General features: G+C 36.7%; 1 protein-coding gene across 1 annotated transcript in view; it reads left to right on the forward strand.

The window, feature by feature from the left end:
• Positions 1-5,597, forward strand: part of Pbp45 (proximal sequence element A Pbp45) — a 63,720-nt gene extending 58,123 nt beyond the window's left edge. The window contains exon 10 of the mRNA XM_083137437.1: positions 4,460-5,597. Within this exon, the coding sequence (XP_082993563.1) occupies positions 4,460-5,091 (632 nt within the window). The 3' untranslated portion in view covers positions 5,092-5,597. The remainder of the gene's footprint in view (positions 1-4,459) is intronic.
• Positions 5,598-20,250: the final 14,653 nt, after the last annotated feature.

The following is a 20,250-nucleotide window of genomic DNA, read 5'->3' on the forward strand; positions in this document are numbered from 1 at the left end:
AACTAGTATTGCACAACACCACAACTTCTCAACAATAACTGTGGTTGACCCATGTAGATTGTAACTGCAACACAATATGAATATTAACAATAACAATATAATATAACAATAGTTTTCAATTTGCTCTGCAATCAATTGGGCCAGTTATTACTATTCTTAACTATTGGTAATGAACATGCAAGAGTAAATAGCAAGAAAAATTGGCAGTGTAAGGTTTGTGAATAGTTGCTAAATTGGACTGTAGAGAGCAGCTGAAGTTGAGGCAAGTTGTTGAAAATTGGTGCGAGAAAGAACCAAGTAAAACAACTATAAAAGTTTGTTGGAGAAAATAAGGAGAGAATTATGGGGCGTGGCAGTAGCGGCTTTTGCCTATTTGCACGTGCACGCTTAAATAAATCTGTAATGCAAATTATTATTATACATATTCATTGAACTCTATCCTTCAAATCATCAAATGTTCCCACACTGCTTCACCAAGAAAGGTGCTGGAGAAGCGTGCGATCAGTAATATCCACCCGTGTAGACAATGGTGCACTAGCACAAGTTGAGTTTCGTGTAACGAACGCTGATTGGTTCTTCTGGCTTGTTCGCTATGCCTGGAGATTTAGGGAATTTTATGTGTGCTCCTGTCGTTGTGTAAGTAGTAGCAGTCATGCGCCAGAGTGTAGTGTTGCAAACCCATTCCATTTGAGACCATATGACAAGAGTCAAGGCAATCATTGCAAATTGAGAGATTTTTTTAGAAAAGGGAAATTTCGATGGAATCTCACCCTGTTTCGAGCATGGCAAGGGCAGAGGAGGAGGGCAACTGAAAGCGAAACTGGTGTTTTAAACATGTCTGGTATTGGACCCCAGGAACTGAATGGTGATATGTCTGTGTGGGCAAACATATTATCATGGTGCAAGAGGTTCCCTCACAGTCCTGGCCTTGGTCACCGATCTTGAAACTTCTCTACAACTTTTGGTAGGCAAACTGTTTTGTACCACTGAGCAGTAACAGTCTTTTCATCCTCCAAAGGAACAGATGTGACGTGACCGCTTCTGGTGAAGAAATTTGGCACCATTTTCTTTCTGACACTTCGGGGTCTGGTAAATCCAGGTTTCATCACCAGTAACGATGTGTCTAAAGTTGCTTCCATCGAATCTGACCAGCATTTTTTCACTCCATTCCACACAAACACGCTTTTGCTCATCTGTCAACGTGCGAGGCACCCATCAGAATGCAACTTTCCTGACTCAAAAGTAATCATGCAGGATCTTCGACAAAGCTGGCGATCCAATCTGTACGTAGTACCACTTCAATGTCCTTAAATATTACTTGACTTGTTTTCCAAAACCATTTTTTTAACAGCGGCAATGTTTTCCACAGTCGATGTGGTTGCCGGATGCCCACTCCTTTCTGCATCTTCCAATGAGATTCAGCCTCTCTTAAATTCTCGAAACCACTGAAAAATTGTTGCACGGGAAGCAGCAAGGTTCTGAAAGCCTATTGCAATTGCTCAAGGCTCTGGGACTCGTTTAACGCACTTCTAAAATCATTGTACGAAAGTTCTCTCTTCCCAGCTCCATTGTTGCAGGCAACTGATGCTGCACGGATGGAGCAACACGGTGAAACCAAGAAGGTTGAATGTTGCACTGGTGAATCAGCAAAGATGTCGCTGATGACCATATTTCTTGGAAACAAATCAATGAACCATTACACAGGGTTGCTACGTGACTGGAAAACCGGGAAAAGTCAGGGAATTTGGTTGGTCAGGGAATAGTCAGGGAAGTTTGCATATTTTCTGGAATTTACGCGCATTTCAGAGTTGCAGGAGAACCAGTTACAAAATGAATGAACGGTTCATTTCCACTTCAGAATTCGGTTCTTGTGATTTCAGTCCCTCCAAAAGATTCAGTTCAGAAACTTGCTCCTCTCGTCATTATGACTTCTAGTCTGTTACGTACAAAATGATGGTTCCTTCGCATTTCGATTCTATATTTATTCACTCTTGGATCTAGGTTCTTGGATCCGTTCATTTTGCAACTCGTTTTTGTGAACCTGTTGAAGACCGGAATTTGGAGAGGCGTGAGATTTTTCCTTAGAGAACAAGCTACTCAAGACGAAACCTATGCACCAGCCATCCTCAGAATTTCTTACGGAAAAAATGTTGCTTTAGCTTTGTGTGTGTTGAGGAAATTTTCTTTCTTCAAGAACACACCCGTTCGGAACCCGTTCTCTTTTGATAGGTGAAGCAGAGCAGGTTGGTATGCGGACAGTTCATTGGTTTTGGATCTGCAATTAAGCTTGAAGAGCAGAATTTCATGTAACTGGCTGTGGTTGACATCACACTGGACGAGTGCGGATGCCGAGTAAAAACAAAGGGACTCACTAGTTCATCCACCCCCCCCCCCCCCCCCCGTGAACCCATTCTGTGAATTTGAGTCCTTTATTTGCAACCCATTCAGAAGCAACCTGATCAACTAGTTCATTTGCTCGTTGTCGTAGTTTTTACATTGCAGAGATGTGTTACACCCGAGAAATTAGTGATTTTATGCAGTATCAGTGACGTCATTATTCGAATATGCACGTGTTTTGTGCATGTAGAACAAATTTATTTTTTAAAAACTGGTGCGAAATAGAGGAATTAAACGTACGCTGGTCATTGTTGTTAGGTTACGAATGTTGGTTTGATGCCAGTAGTAATTTTACGTATTTTTTGCGTGTAGAATGAAATTGTGGCGAAAATGTGCCCAAGTTCCTTTTGTTTTATTACGATTTCATCATGCTACAAATGCAACTTTTACATGGTTCTATTTCGATTTATGTCTGTTAACACATACTGCAGAGTTTTAGCGATTACTTAAGATTTTGTCAATATATGCTTTTATGGTTAGGTTAGGAAGGTCAGGTTTGGTTGTCTTAGAATTAAAATAGACCCTGAATGCACTCTACTAAGATTCCGATTTATTTCTACATTCATTCCCATTAGTTTACGATACTTACTGTTGCTTGTCAACCGGAGAATACCTTATCCGTGGGAAGCGTGTTTGATTGTGTAAGGTCATTTTGAAGGTTTTTTTTTAACGTAAATAACTTTTTTTGAATCCAAATAGTGCTCATTATTTTAAGGAAGGTTCAAATTTCGTGTCACAATGATTGCCAAAATTCTATGATAATTAGTCTTCCTGCTAGGAAAATTTGAAAAAAAAATATCATAAAACATTCGGAACTGTTACCGATATTTGATTCCAAAGTATGGCCCGCGTATATATTTTTTTTAGGTGTATGGTTGGTCACTGGCCCCATTCACATTCTGAATTTCCGTAATATGTACTATTTTTAATAAATTAAAAAATATAATCATTAAACTTATTTCATATTTTCTAAAGGTACATGACCTAATTTTCTGTTGTTTATCATTTGTTTTGATATAATTGAGGTTGTATACAGGTTACATTGTAAACCTTTGATATATGCCACATTTTTTTATTGATTTTTTTACACCACCTTAATTGTAATGACTTAGTGAAAATGGGAAAGTACAATAGTTATTAATTTTTTCATTGAATAGCATTATATTAATCATTTGATAAATTTTCAGATAATAACTGTGTATATTCATAATAATTAACGTTCCGGCATATTTAATTGAAAAACATGAGTTTCAAAAGCCAAAATCATGACGACAAAAACATGTCTGGAAAAAAATCATTTCTGGTCTGGAAAACCTGGAAAAGTCAGGGAATTCCATAAGCAAAAACTTGTAGTCTGTCTCAAAACTTTTGTAGTGTCCTTTGTACACAAAATATATTGATGGCTGTGCACTACAGACATTTCCATTTTGGATACATCAAACACCATGTCTACGCACCAACACTAGGCACCGTATCTATACTTTGAAATAATATCAGGCAAATCACCTCCATTGACAAATTGCAATTTACATGGGTGGAACTCTAAATCACACTTTGTAATCCAATTCAGTGAACCATGACTAATGTGCATTGTCCTTGCTTGCATCATGAAGGAAAGAACACTGTGGACTTTTCCAGAGAGTCACACGTCTTGATGAACATTCTCAAGTTGTTTGTACTGTCGTCTGGAGCCCCTCATGCTTCGTATAGGTGTCGTAGACCTCCAGAGCCTAAATACGATCCTGACACATGACAAAGTAAATGGCAGACCTTTGCATTGCACGTGGGCATGACAGGTGGCAACACTGCACTTTGCTTTGTGCAGGATTGTCACTTGTTACTGTACTATTTCCCGTGGCTGACCCTGTAGTATTCTGAATTTAGAATTAAGATTGTGACTCAGTGTTCCGAAATAACTGTGTTAAAATATGTGCAGACATCAAGAACAATTGCTCAAATACATTTAATTTTTTTTAGAAAAATAGATAAACATTTTGAAATGAGTTTACTTGATATATTAGTGTGCACCTTAGGTATTCATTTCTTTCCTTTCACCTTTCAGGCAAGAAAAGAGCGGTGACCAAGACTCCAAGAAAAGTCACCATCAAGGAGGATGGATTCCATTCTGAAGATGAAGATTTGAAGGGAATTCCTACATCAATCAAAAGTGTAGAACCTAAAAAGGGTACAAGAGGGAGGAAGAAGATAGTGAAGAGCATGGCAGATGTAGAAAGTGAATTGAGTGAAGATGAACTTCAAGATGCTGATGAAAGTGCTTCAAAAATTAAAAACGAGCAGAAAGTCGCTTTGAAGCAGCCAGCAAAACGGGGTAGAAAGAAGAAGATCATCAGTTGTTCTGAAGACATGGCTTGTGAAGGTAACGTGGGTGATGGACAGGTGAACATGGACGAAGAGTTTGCTCACCTAGAAACACATGATGTAGGTAGTGGAAGCCTTGAAGGAGAGAAGACTGAGAACGGTGTTAAACCTGCAAAAAGAGGAAGGAAGAAAAAGCTTCCAATCAAAACAGAGCTGCAGAACAAAAACATAAAGGAAGAATGTGCAGAAGCCAATTCTGAAGTTATCATTATATCTGATGAAAGAGGAGGAAATGAGGATGTCCCTGAGGGAACAAACGAATCTGCATACAGTGAGATGGAAGCCTGTGCAGAGGAGATGTTTGTAAGAGAATAGAACAGTCAGTAAAAAACATGTGATGTCTACACCAGTACCTGTACCATTGTGTATGTTAATGTAAAGTGAGAACTTGCGCGCCAGTATATTTTGTACGCTGAATTTTTATACTACAAATACTTTCAGTGTTCATTCTCCCAATGCTGTTTACAAAAAGACAATTTCTTTTACTTTTTACTTTGAATTTATATTTCTAGATTCCAATTCTAGAAGAAAAAAGAAACATTTGAACAGGAACTTTAAAAAAATGCCTGTTTTTCTTGCTTTGCTAACTTTTCGTTTTATAAACTTTTACATTGTACAGAAAGTCTGCCATTAGCAGACTAGCAACAGTTGAAACCAAGATTGTAATATTGGTTTCTCCAATTTTTAAAACTTTTTTGTAACTATACATGTAATATGCAAATTTAATTCTTAATGAAACTCAATTTGTAATGTTTTTATAACTTTCAAGCCATTTTCAGTGTATGCAGTGATCAATGTTCAACTGAACGTCAATAAATGATAGTTACAAAAATTCCAACAATTTTTTTTATTCTCCATGTAGCATTATTTATATATTTTTGTCGTGCTGATGTTATCACTTTTATAGTATTTGAAACATTAAAAAAAATCATTTCAGAATATGTAATAACTGGTGTTGTTACAAGTAATGACTGAACACTAACAGAAGTTGATTTAAAAAATGAATCCTTAATTGATAGCTACTGGAATTTAGTTTAAAAGAATAATTCATACTATTTAGTCAGTACCATCAGTGTATTTTTAGTCCATTACAGTCTATTACAGTCAACTAATATTGATACATCACATGAAGTAATATGTAAAAATTATTGATAGCATATTAACCAGGGCCCGGAGTTAGATTTTTTTTCCTTATGTAGTATGCATTACTCTTAAGTATTAAAATCCTGAATATGAACCTCTGATTATAAAAACGTAAATTTTATTGTGCATTTTTTTACTCATATTTCCTATTTTTTAAGGTTTAGGTAATTTTTCAAGTTTCAAGTTATTTTTCGCATTTTACTTATTTTTTTGGTCTTTTTTGGCGTAATTACAAAAAAAAAAAAAGAGTAATGTCATTGCATTACGTTTCACTCACTCATTTTTAGCCAGGCACTGATGTTTATCGCCTTTATGTCTGTAACAATGAAAACAAAAATTATATCGCCACGTGATTGTAGGACCAAAGCAACATGCCGCTCGACATTACCTACTGCAGTAATTTTGAATAAGTTAAGATTTTTATAGATTTTTACACTTAACATTCACATACACATTGAAATTTCAGTTTTAACATTACAGAAATAAGAACTATGCCATACTGTCATACCCTGAAATAAAGACATTTTAAAATAATTTTATTGATATTTTTAGGTCATTTTGTAGATCATTTTTTAGTCATTTTTAGGTCATCCGTATCCGGGCCCTGATAACAACAAATTGTGCTTTTTATTCCAAATTGAACTTGTTTTGTTTTACTTAGTAGGGATTAGTTGTTTTTTTGTTGTTTTTTTTGTTGCTGTAAATTCCTCAGCAGTTGTAAAGTCAGACAAAATTATGCAATCAGTGACTTGCACTGTTCATTAATGTATTATTATTTACAATTTATAAATTGTATTGGAATTTGACCGTTATCTCCTCAAAGAATTTACCCTACTACTAAATCTTTAAGAGACATTTTCTGAAATTTAGTTTAGACATAGATATAAAACTTAGAAAGAGCAGATTTTTCCATCTACCTAGAATTACTATATCCTGTCATTTTGACTACCATCATTACTTATTTAAATGTTGAGTAATTTTTTTTTTTTACGTGTTGTCCAGAAATCAAACGAAACACAACTATGCCCTTTATTTTCTTCAATTTTTTCATTGATCCTTTCAATTTATAGCCAATCCTATCATATGCTTGAGCAAATGAAATGTAAATTATACAATCTCTTCATTCATCTCGCCTTGTGAAATATGGAAATACCATGATTTTTTTTTTCCGGGGAAGGCAGAAAAAGCATAATGATCCTGAGCTTTCTCAGTTCAACTGTTTATGTGAAACAAGCGGAGAAATGTTTTTCAGAAACAATGAAATTATATTCAGCTAACAACTTCCCCACACAAATCATTCTGCGAAATCACACTCCACTGCCATATTTCAGGCACACAGATGAGATCCTGCATTGAAAACATGCCAATTGAGCATTGTGCACATTATCTTTGCCGAATTGATTCAAGGTATGATTATCATGATCACGTGAGGAGTGTGTACGTATAAATTATCACAAATTTTCCGCTGTAAGAAGGCTTCTCATATGCTCATGCTGTTTCTTCCCAAAGTGCACTGCGTGATGATGTCAAATTGAAAATCGTCCATTTTACAAGTATGTGAAGTTGATATTTAGATATGGTGGCTCTCCATTACTCTGTAAAGTCTGCATCTAAGAGATTGTTAGTTCAGATCTTCTACAATGTTTTAGATATTTCTGGGACAAATGAATATTATATGTATGAAATGTATAATTTTAGCATGTCCCAATGGGGACATGGCCTCTCGACACTCATGAAAATTGGTAAGATTTTATGTATGTAAACACAGAAGAAATTACATTATGGTTAGAGCATAAATAAATAAAAAACACATGCACATGCACACCTTGTAAATACTTTAGGAGAAATATGTTGGTTGGTTGGTTGATTCGGTGTTTCAAGTCCAATTTATGCACAGTAAGGCTAATCGGGACTGGACGTACAGTTTTGAAGTGGGATCCGAACCACTATATGCCTCCCCAGGTATCGAACCCGGGACCCTTTGATTACAAAGCCACAGTGCTACCACTGCAACATCGGGAAGGTCCAAAGAGTAATACATCATATTAGAGAAAATGTTAAATCTGAACCATGCCAAAAATTGCATGGCTGAGCGAGTTCAATGCCACCCTACTTTCATCTCTACCCCCTCTCCCTGCTTCGATATTTCCATTTGAAAACCATCCGTTTCCTGTGATGCACCCTGTATGTATATAAGTTTCTGGCCTGACTGGGAAAGTATTGGAATAGACGAAAATCCTTTTAGTATGTTGTGAGTCAATGTTTCAGAACATATTGTGCGAAATTTCAGACAGATAGTGCTAGAACTACTTTTGTGTAAACAGGTTTGAAGTGACCAAGACAGCGCAGAGTGTGCAGTTTTCGAAATTGGAGAGGAGAGCTGTTATCAAGTACCTCTTCTCAAAGAACATGGGAGCCAAGGAAATATGCAACGAATTGACACAAACAATGCCCAATGACTGCCCTTCATACAGCACAGTGAAATCATAGGTGTCGGATTTCACGGAAGATGAGGAAAAGGCCGGGAAGGCCCAGAACAGCAGTAACTGAGGAAATTGTCGATAGTGTCCACGAGCAGACACCCTATGCATCAGTTTAGAGCTGGTGCATTACACTGTGCATGAAGAATTGGAGATAAAAAAAAAAATGTTAAGAAGGTGCCCAAACTCTTGACAGCTGATCACAAGGGGAAAAGAAGGGATAGTGCTAAGGCACTGTTGGACCATTTTTCATGTAGTGCAGCCAGTGTTATTGAACAAATAGTGACACTGGATGAAACCCCATTGCATGTGTATGATCCTGAGATAAAATATCAATCCATGCAGTGGTGGCATAGGGGATCACCATGGCCCAAGAAATGTCACCGACAGAAATCTGCAGCTGTAATATTTTGGTATTGTGAGGGGATAATGCTCAGCGAATATCTGAAAAAAGGTACCACCTTGAATGCTAAACGTTATGTAGTCCTGTTGGATAAATGCAGTGACGTGCACTGAGGAGTAGCTAGTCTAGCAGAGATAGATCAATCAATCTCACGTCTCTAATTATTTTCAAATCACAATATTTATTATCTTGAAGCCTCAGTTCATATGCAACATTTCTTTTCACGCGCTTCTCGTCCCTCGATGTGATCAGCTGGCAAGGCTGGATACCCTAGCTGGCTCTTCTTCCACCTTACCAGATCCAGGTATAGACAACTGCCCGAAGCGAAAGGGAAGATTTTTTGCCTGTACCTCCCTTGCCGCCTCGCCCCCCGCTCCCATGGTTGAAAGCCCGTGGTTTCAGGTCCTCCAGTCTATCTCCTATAGGACAGATAGGGGATAGGTTTCCTTTCGATTCCTTTGTAAATCCTCTAAAGAACTCAGGGGGAAATTTTCTGCAGTACTTATGTTCTCTGTATTTACACAACCTTTTAAACGTTGTACAATATGTATGTATAATATGGGATGTAGTTTTATTTGTATATGAATGGGAACGTACTTGTATTATGTGCAGACAAGAATGTTATGGTTTCTTTTCTTTTTCAAATATGGAATATATAATGATTAAATAACAAATATTTGCTCACGCTCTCTCTCTCGCTCTCGTTTCAGTAGTGTTTTATTTAACCTTCATGCGGGCGCGCCTTTTTTTAAACACTAGTGGGCGCGGGGCGGTAATCTACCGCCACCTCGTTTTCACGTATTTTACCGGTTATATCTCACCATAAACCTTTGTAATCGGGGATATTTTTAATAGAATCGTGAACACACATATTTAACCATGAAAACATTTATTAAAACTTGATCAATATATAAAATAAAGTGCAATATTCATTAAGGTTTTTAAACTCTCTCACAGCACACAATTTATTTTATCTTACAGCAGGAACTAAAAATATCACTCAGTCTCTTAAGTATTTAGGTAACAAAAGTATTCAACATTAAAAGAAAGTAGTTATTCGTCTCACTAATTTAATCAAGTAACATAATGTTGTACTAGGTATATCAAAATAGGAAGGCATTCATTACATAATCAATAATAAATGCATATCTCCATGAATTAGAAAAAAGGAACAAAAAACAGTCACATGAAAGTAGCGTTATTATAATTTTGTACTAAGTACATCAAAATAAGTAAAATATTGTACTATTCATCATCTGATTTGGATGAATCATTACTGAGGCAATTAACACATGTTGGTACTGAATGTGATTTACATACACTTTTGTTACAATTACTACAACGTAATTTAGTTATGTTGTTCTTTTTTGAACCGCAAATGTAACAGAAACTTCGTCTGTTTGGATTCACAACCTCATTGCTGGTAGTTCCTTGTTCTCGATACTGGGTTAGAAAAAAATCCAGATCTTTGGGAAGTGTATTCACATTTGCTCGTTGCCTCAGGTTTTCTTCCATCAGTTCCAGTGCCAACTCAAAAATATACTGCCGCCGTCTAAAGGATTTCAATGGATTATTCATTTCATATATCCTCATGGAATTTATCCCAGCAATATCGAGGTCTTGGAAGAAAATTACCATTGGCCACCTTTGTGTTCTTTTGGATGTCGTAATCCGCGAACACATCAGATCAACGGTGTCGACCCCTCCTTTTGTGGCGTTATAATCCATTATCTGCACTGGCTTGCCTGTTTCCTCATCTATTTCGTGTCCATCGTGCAATGTTGACAAAACCAAAACTAACTTCTTTTTGGTAGCATACGTGATCAAAGTTGCGACGTCGTTACACCCAAATAAATGATGGCCAGGGACGAGGTTGGGATTTTGTTTCACAAATTCGGGCGGAAGTTCAGCTTTATTGCTTCTCAAAGTCCCAAGGAAAGTCAAGTCAACCGATAACAGATGTTCAGCCAAAGGGTAACTACTAAACCAGTTATCTGTTGTAACGTTACGACTACGTTTTTTCAATGGATCACACAAATTGGTCACTATATCAAATGGCTTGTTGGAGGTTGAGCTGTAGGGGCCAGGTCTCTGGGTTCCACAATAAATCATCATATTATAAGTATAATATGTCTGAGAATCACATACACAATATATTTTCAATCCATAGTTTGAGGGCTTATTCGGCATGTACTGTATAAAACTACATCGACCACGAAAAGCCACCAGCATTTCGTCGATGGTTACACTTTCACCAACATTTTAGGCTCTTTGACAATTTGCTACAAAGGCTGTCTGAAAGTCATGTATAGGAGCTAATTTATCGGTAGCAGATCGCACTTGACGAGAATGTATGTCGTCAAAACGAAGAGATCTTAGCAACATTCGAAACCTGCGTTCACTAAAATTAGCCCGCAAAATAATCAAACCAGTCCCATTTTTTGTGAAAAACTTGGAAATATCTGCGCGGTTTCCAAGTTTGACTTCCATCAAGAACAGAGCTCCAAAAACTGCTTTTATTTCTGCTCTTGAGGTGGGCCTGTAATCCCTGTCCCGAAAGCTGGTGCTAGACAGATTTTGCCTTTCAGTCTTTCGTTGAGCAATGTGTATATTAGTGTATTTGACAATGTCATCGATCATTTGTGGAGAAATTAGTGTCAGAAAACATTCGAGCCTTGTTAGACATTTTCTAGCTTCCCCTTTGGGACCCGGAAGAGTTTTTATAATGTTTGCAGACTTAGTTTTAGTGGTTTGTGTGAGAGGTTTGTTTGCCCAAATCGTATCACCATTCTTTCCGATGTAAAATCTGAAACCTGGACTTTCGTCGTCTTCTTCTCCCTCCTCAAGACTTTGGTTGTCGTCTTCCATTGCCTCTTCTAACTCTTCCTCGGTGTCACTGTTGTGGGTACCATATTCAACAAATTGGGGTTCGTAATCAACATCATCAGGGAAGTCCACTTCGTCCTCCTGAACTCCATTAGCTTGATCTTCCTCGTCCAGTTCGAGGAGGATTCTTCGAACATCTTCAGGGTTTGTGAAGCGTGCCCTGAAACAGTGGAAAAAATAAACACACTTTTTCTAATATGGGAAAAAACATAATTTTACCTACTGTAAGTATATTTGGTATGAAAGGTACTACCTACAATAATTATTGGGTATGTAGGTCCTAACTATTATACCGTCATTATTTTGTTATAATGAATAATTGGTAATGCTTGGGAGAGAGTCATATAATAAATGAATAATAAAGAAGATGAAAATTATGAGAGAAAAACATGAAATTGACGATAGAACGAATGTAATTTTGGTAAAAATCTCTTGGTGATAGCACATAATAATTGTGATCCTGTTGGGCCCTAGCATGGTGCAAAGCACTGTAAGACTATAGTTTATTATTGCTTATACTCGTACATGCAATAAAACAAGAAAAAAAGCGAAATTGAATACTCACATTTTTTTCGAAAGGTCGGAGAAATTGTCCCAGTACCGGGCGCACGGCGGTAGATTACCGACTACCTCACCCTTCCACTTTTTGATGATGACTGGCACGCGCGATATGCCGATTCGACAAGTGACTTCAGTGCCATATTGCGTAATATAGAGTAAATAGAGAATACAAATACCTCCCGCGCTTCGGGACACTCGTAGGCTGTAGATATTCCTGTTTTTGTGCCGTGGGCGGTAAACTACCGCCTACGCGCCCGCATGAAGGTTAAATATACTAATAATTTGGCCTCCAATAAAAAATGGGTAAGCTAAACAGTCATAAATACGGATGTATTAATTTGGGCAAGAAAACTAATTGTTGTTGTTGGTTTGGTTTATTTTACTTCACCTTTCTGCCACATTTGGTTATCGCGAAAATGAGGATGAGTGATGATATAATGAAATTGATGAAGGGACCTCACAAAGAACAATTCAGGCTGGGATTCGAACCCGTGACGAGTGCGCATTCTTGTTCCTATATGTTGTACTCTGCAGTGAATAATGAAATAATTTGGAATGAAAAATGTATCCCAGAACTAAAAAAGCCAAATGAATATTTTTGAAGAAACTACAAAAAAGTGTGTTTTGTTACCTGTTCATCCCCTCTAATATTTAATTTTTGCCACCTTCCATCACTTTTTCTAGCTGATAGATTTAATCGCGATAAGTAGCTAATGAGTCACGAGGGACAATCATAAACAGAGAACTCTGGACTCCTGATTTCACAGTGCCCTGCAGATGCACTGGGAGGAAATTATTTGTATTTTCCCTCCTTTCTTTAGCGTTGCTATTCCATCACTTTACCTAAATTCTGCCATGACGGTGAACGTTGATTAAATTAAACGGATGAAAAGTTGTTACAAAGGAACACTCATGCACAGGTCAGGGCTCGAACCCGGATCCTTCAGTAACGAGATCGTGAGATGAAGAAATTAGGGAAATCAAGCAATGCAAATTTTTTTGGAAAAACGTTAATCATATGCAAATATGGTGTTTCAAAAATCCAATTGAAATGTACGTACCACTGAGTAAATATGCAATTTGCTTTACCGATACCCAAGTATCCGAATAATTACAGATTTCCACTCATCTTTGTTGTCGGCCGACCTCCGTGGGGGAGTGCAAGTGGCCCCGGATCGGTACCAGGTGGAGGAACATAGTGGTTTGGATCCCACTTTAAACTGTGGGTCCAGTCCCGATTAGCTTCTATGTACATAAAGTGGACTTAAACACCAAATCAACCAACCGTGGGGGAGTGGTTATCACTGCACGCTATGACACCAGGAGTTCCGGGTTCGAACCCCGACCTCGGCATGGGTGTTTTTTTTTTGTGTTTGTATCTTCATTAATTGTATTGTACCATCTTCGCGATTAACCAAATGTGACAGCGAAGCTAAGTAGCATAAATCATTGATTGATTGTTTCATTTGGTTTGTTTTACTTCGCTTTTCCTACACCTTTGGCTAATCGTCAAGATGGTACGATAAAATTGATGAAGGGACAAACACAAATAACACCCATGCCCAGGACGGGGTTCGAACCCGGGATCTCTGGCTCAATAGTCAAATCAACATGTTTTGGATTTTCGAAAGTGGGTGGGATTAACGTGTGTTTCTTTTCAGTAGTCCTTCCTCATTTTGCAATCCTTTCCTTTCTTTGACGTTCTATTTTTAGGAATACTGGGCCCTAAAGGGGGGGAGGGGGCTTATGACCCACACCAACTTCCCTTGGGCCCGCCACTGATTGCTACCCCAACTGTCGACATCACCGCACGTCACTGGATAAATGTCATTTCATCAGTAGAAGGATGGGTTAGAATTGCTGCAGGAACGTTGTGTCAATCTGAAAGGGAACTTGTTAAATCAAATGGCATCATTTGCCACTGACGCCATTATTTCTTTCCGAGACCAGAAACTTATTATAACCCCCTCATATGTGTGTGTGCGTGTTTCACTTATTTTTTGATATTTATAACATACTTTGAATGATTTAGCTTAGCACAGAAAAAAACTTCTTTTTTTTGTAAAGTTTATAGTTTAAAAATTTGTGCTGCACTAAAGAATATTAAAATCACATGAACAAAGCTGTGTAATAAAAATAGAGTTTGAACCCAAAGGACATTTATTATGGATATATCTACAAAAGGAGTGTCAACAATGTTGTACAGAATAATCTTAACAAATTGCAACAAAATATGAGAGCATCAATCACTGTCATTCCCTTTCCTGTACACATTTGTATTTTGAATGTATAATCTCATTACGGAACATGCTGATGCAGTGAGGTGGAATACTTCATGCTTTGGGAGAGCATGGGTCATTAGTGGTGAGCAGATGTTGAGATTACTTTCGTCTATTGTCACCGTAGCTATATGTTACGTTTGCTTTCCTGAGCATTGCTCTTGAATAAACTTTTGTGAAACTCTTGCAAGGTCAGCTGATCTTAATCATTCACAATGGAGTTAAGGGAGTTTTCAGACCTGAGCAACATGACATAATGGGGACTTCACACCGAAGTGACAAGCCACAGGCTCCTTCAGTCTATAATCTACTCTCCAAGAACGTATTTAGAAAGGGGGGGGGGGTCTGCCCCCCACCGAAAGATTTACCAAGTACTTAAATAAAATAATGAGAATGTACTTTTTAGCATTTATTGTACTATAATCGATTGTTATTTATTTCCTATGAACTTGGAAGACAAGGAATTATTAAATTGGGATCATACTGCTTTGAGAAGATTTATGCACACTACTAATGAAAATGTGCATAAAATATTAATCAGGAACATCCCTTTTTTATTATTATCAATATTCAATTCCTTATCTATTTGTCATTAATCTACTTGTTTTTATGCAAATTTCACGATCTTAAGTACACACAAACTAGATAATAAATATATGCTGTTATGTTTATATTTTTATACCATCTTTTTAAGTATTCATGTAATAATAAAAGGCAATATTAATACATGTACATATTTTAATTAACATTTAATTTAATTATATTTTAATTGTGTTAATTTTAAAATTATTATTATTTCTGGGACACTTGGTTTGGACCCCCCCCCCCCCCCGGAAATATATTTCTAGATATGTGCCTGCTACTCTCCACTCCCCTCATAATTTTTTGTTCTCTTTTCTCCCTTTTCCTCACCTCCCTTGAATCTTCTTTCCTTCCTCTCATTACTTCTCCCCTCTTCTAACCTCTCTTTTCTTCTCTTCCATGCTTTTCCTCTTCTCCTTTCACCCCTTCTCTTCTCCTCTCCCTTTTCCTTTCTTCTGTTCTTTTCTTTTGTTTAGATCAGCAATGAAAGAGTAGAATATAAACTTTCTTTAAATAGAAGAACACTATTTCTCAGTGACCAAATTGGAAATAAATTACTGTGGTATGCTTGGATGCACAGACCTGTCTTTTGATACAATCATTTTTTTTTGTGATTTCTTAAAATAATACATAGATTCTCATTCTCTCTGTTTTATCACCACATAAAAAGAGAGTGAAATGATCGAGTACATTGTTGGCCATTGCAACAATGCTTTTTGGTATCTTAATTTACTGGTATGTCATACTGGTTCATACTGGTCTAATTCGATCACTTCTATTTCTTCCATAAAGTATTTTGTCATTTGCGATATAATACTGAATTTTTAAAATATTTTTAAATATATAATACTTAGTTTTATTCCTTTCACGCATTTCACACATATCTAGTCTCCATGTTTCAACCCTGAAATTGCATCTAACTCTATACACAACTCACCAACGCTTTGTGTAAGCAGGTTTGCCTAGTATAAAATGTTTCTGAGCCAAGAGTTTTGGTTAATGTTGTACCACTTGCCCACATTCCTCCATGAACTCATACACTGTCCATAGGCTGCTACTGTTGGTATCCCCCAACTAGCCAAATTTTCGCAAAGTGTCCCCCATGCCATGTAAAAATATAGAACCCTCTAACCTCAAAGTTCAATGTAACATCCCTCAGCTTACATTTTGTGCTTGGAGCATTAATGATGGGCATATAGTCAATAAAATCCTGAAATGATGTTAAATCCCATCCAACTTGGTAATTGAATTATTAAATATTGACATATTTTAATTGGTGTTATTATTATAATCCTATTTATTATTATCATTACTATCAATTTATATCAAAATTACTGTAATTGTTATTTATAATAAAAAAATCACATTAAAAATTATCCAAAACTTTCCATTTATTATACATCAAACTATCTTGGAAGTGTAGTGGTAACAAACAACAGGCAAAGAGTTGTAACTTGCTATGACATACTTTCCATCTCTAGGCATCCAAAATGTGCCAAAAGAAAATCCTATAAGAACTCATCCTCCGAGCGGTACTTACCAATAACTTTCCTGTATCAAGAGCTATGTGCTTAAGATATTATTGAAATAAAGAAATGAATAAACATCTCCTATGTCATTGTCAAATAAAAAGGAGCCATTATTTTGCATAAAAAAGGAACCACTTTTTTTTTAAAAAAAAAAATATGCCATATTACCTACAGATTTAGATTTACTACTTTACCATTGTTACTTCTCAGGTGGATTAGCCTCATATTTCAGTTATTTGTTAGTACTAAAAATAATATATCATAAGCCAATTATTTCAAAGAAATTCAGCTGGATTTCCATCTCCGATGCTTTTTCAAATTTTGAGGTGGACCTTAGTGAATCTTGATTTAATTAAAACATCAGTGTGTGGTTCTTTCTAATATTTACCCTTAACTGGTGTGGTGGATGTTAGTCGTGCTAGTAGTGTGGTGCAGGTCAAAATGACCCAGAGTTTCTTTTCTTTATTTTGAGAGTATATGATCAAATAATTCTAAAATTGAATTTTTGCTGATTACATTAATGTTAATTAAGTATACACAACATATTTTTGCTTAAAATTCTTCACACTAAAATGTTCAAAAAATTATCAACCATTATTTACCATTTTTTTCTTGTTTACAGAGACTGATATTTTTGTTCATATTTCTGAACTCCCTAATATTCAAGATAATTGTTCAGTACACGGAATTAAGAAAACCAACATGAATAAAAACACTGACATTTGTAAATTGTTCATGAATTTAAAAGTTATTTTTTTCTGCATCACTTAACTTGGGTCACAATATATGCAAAATCTCATAGTACATTTGATACACAAAGGCCGTTTGCACTTCTTACAAGCTGAGAAACATCGATTTCAATTTCCACATTATCATTTGACTCTTCATTTTCAACCAAACAACGTATAACGTCACAATCGTTGACCAAATTTTTGTTCCACTTTTCGTGTCATACCACCAAACGCCACACAAAATGCTAACGTAAACGATGTGGTGTGGGTCAGATTTGCCCGAACTCTCTATGATACGAAAACAATCAACTGCACATGTCAGGTGGCAACTGCTGTCAATACACACTGCAACTATAAACAGCTACTGAGAACCAGAGTCCTCTACTGAGAAAATCATAAACTATAGAAACGGAAATTCACACTCAACAGCATTTTGACCCGTACTACACCAGTTAAGGGTTTATCATCCATAATTCATGAAGAATTTTGAGTTTGTGTGACCAACATGTTGCAACAAATGTCATTACGTGACTGTGATGTTGAATGAGAGCATACACGAAGAATATATCTGAAAACGAAATTCAAATACTAACTTCACAGAAGGGTATTTAAGACTTATTATATATTTACAATGAAAAAAGTAATGATGTGGGTAAACATGTAACTCAATAAAAGGCAGATGTGCAGTGTTGAGGCTGTGTCCAAAAGGTACAAAGTACAGACTTCAGGTATGGTCTTCACGGAAGTATGGATCGTTGCAGACTTGGTCACGTGATTTCTGCACTCTTTGTTCACTTGATTGAAATCAAAGAGTTAGAAAGTCAGCAACACAGGTTTAGGCCAGTAAGTTGTTGGTTGAAGTTCTAATGTGTGGAAATGTACCTATGTATAAGAACATGTGAAAATGCTATGTGATTTCTATGGTGAAAAACAAGTGTTTAAAACGTAGGGAAAACAACGAGTCTTCAGTTTTATTATTTGGCGCTGCAGTCGATGTGCAATTCAAAAGATTTTCACTTCCAGTCCACGACTTCAAGACCGTTCTCGGAGGATGCTCGCTTCAAGTACAGTCTCGCACCTTTCGGACATGGCTTTAATTTTAACATCATTAATCATTAAGCATAGTTCATCATGATAGCAACAATTCCTTGGATCTTATATTCACTCTTTGCCAAATGCCATGGGCATATTTAAGGGGGGGCGGGTTGTTCAACAGGTCCAAACTCCCCCTTCCATGCTTTTGGTTCAGTAAAGTTACCAGATTACCTGTTCTATCCGTTATGTGCATAGACTTTTTCGTAAAAATTTCTTCAGACTTATTTTGTTCTCATAAATTACAAACATATAGAATGGGATACAGATAGGAAAGAAATTAATTCCACACACCAGATGAGACTGCAAAGCAAATGTCTGCAATTTGCTGATAGTTTCGGAATTTCTCTGGAAAATACTCAGAAAACTCCTGACATTTCACAAATTCTATAATGCCACATGTAATTTCTGCCCGAAGCAGCTGCTTGTGAACTTATAGCGTGAATATTTAATTCCATTAAAAGTTCCCGATATGGGTTGTTACCATTCAAGATTTAAGTATTCCTCAGGTTCTAATTTTTTGATAATTTGAAATTTCCCACTGTTTGATAATCCCGAAAGTCGATAAACCATTTTCCAAACTCTAGATCGGAATGGGAAACTTGTCCCTATTGGAGATTGTAATTGCATCTGGGTTAGTTTCAGCTATTAGTACTTTTACTCTCTCTGGGTTATGTGGGTGTGGATTTAGAAAGAAAACTAGTTGGTGAAGAATATGATGGTACTGATGTAATTATGGGTGGTAGAATTAAGTGGATGAGATAGAAAGATAATTTTGAAAGAAGTGTACAAAACCAATTTTTGTACATTGTTCAGCACATATCTTAACCCTGGGAATTGCCCATTTCTGTGGAATTTCTGCGATATCGAGACTGTCAAATCAGTTAAATTTTTTCCCCCCTCTAGTCTTCTAAAAAGAGCAGTCCCCCATGGTTAGCACATCGTGGGTCCCGGGTTCGAAACCCGGAATAGGCATGGGCGTTTGTGGGTGTCTATTCATCAACTTCATCATGTCATCACTCATCCCGATCTTCGGAAATTAGCCAAGAGTGGTGCAAAAAGCGAAGTAAAATAATGCAAATAAATCAATCAATCTTCTCAAAGTAATTTGGTTGTAAAAATGCAATGTAAGATAGTACTGTAACATTCTCAAGTTGTTTGACACAAGATGGACAGAAAAGTATCAATTCTCACAGTAGGGTGACACACACAGCTAGAGATCTCCCTGTGCCTAACATATTTCTTTCATGACCAGGATAACTCCTTTACATTTTGTAGGGGGTGTTAAGGGACATTGGACTCGTCGTAGTTCATGTAATGAAGCTTTTATCAGTCACATAGTTAAACATATTATTTTGTGTCTTCTGATCCCATTGCAGTCCCAGAATAATTTTTTGATATGTTTCAGAGTATGGCATGAGGGACCAAATATATTTTTTTCACGATTTTTGGTGATGACATGTTTTGAGATATTCAAGGTCAAAAGTCAAGGTCACGTGACAAAATTATATTTTAATCCAAAGGTGGGCTTGTTATATATCAATGGAAAGCTTGTTCAATTCCCTGTACAATAAGCTTTATTTGAGCTTTCTAGGCGAAATAGTGGCGGAGTTACAGCACATTTAGTATAGCTAAGCGGGCCCAAAAAGGGCAATTTTTGCGAACTTTGACCTTGAATAATTTAACAATTAAAAGACGCACGAGACTAAAACTTTTCATAGTTACTAAGTTCCATGCATAGTTTCAACTCCCCAAATTTCATGAAAATCGGAGATGGTCAGGTCAAAG

The sequence above is a fragment of the Lepisma saccharinum genome, chromosome 16 (assembly GCF_977018435.1).
Source record: "Lepisma saccharinum chromosome 16, izLepSacc3.1, whole genome shotgun sequence".
Lineage (NCBI taxonomy): Eukaryota > Metazoa > Arthropoda > Insecta > Zygentoma > Lepismatidae > Lepisma > Lepisma saccharinum.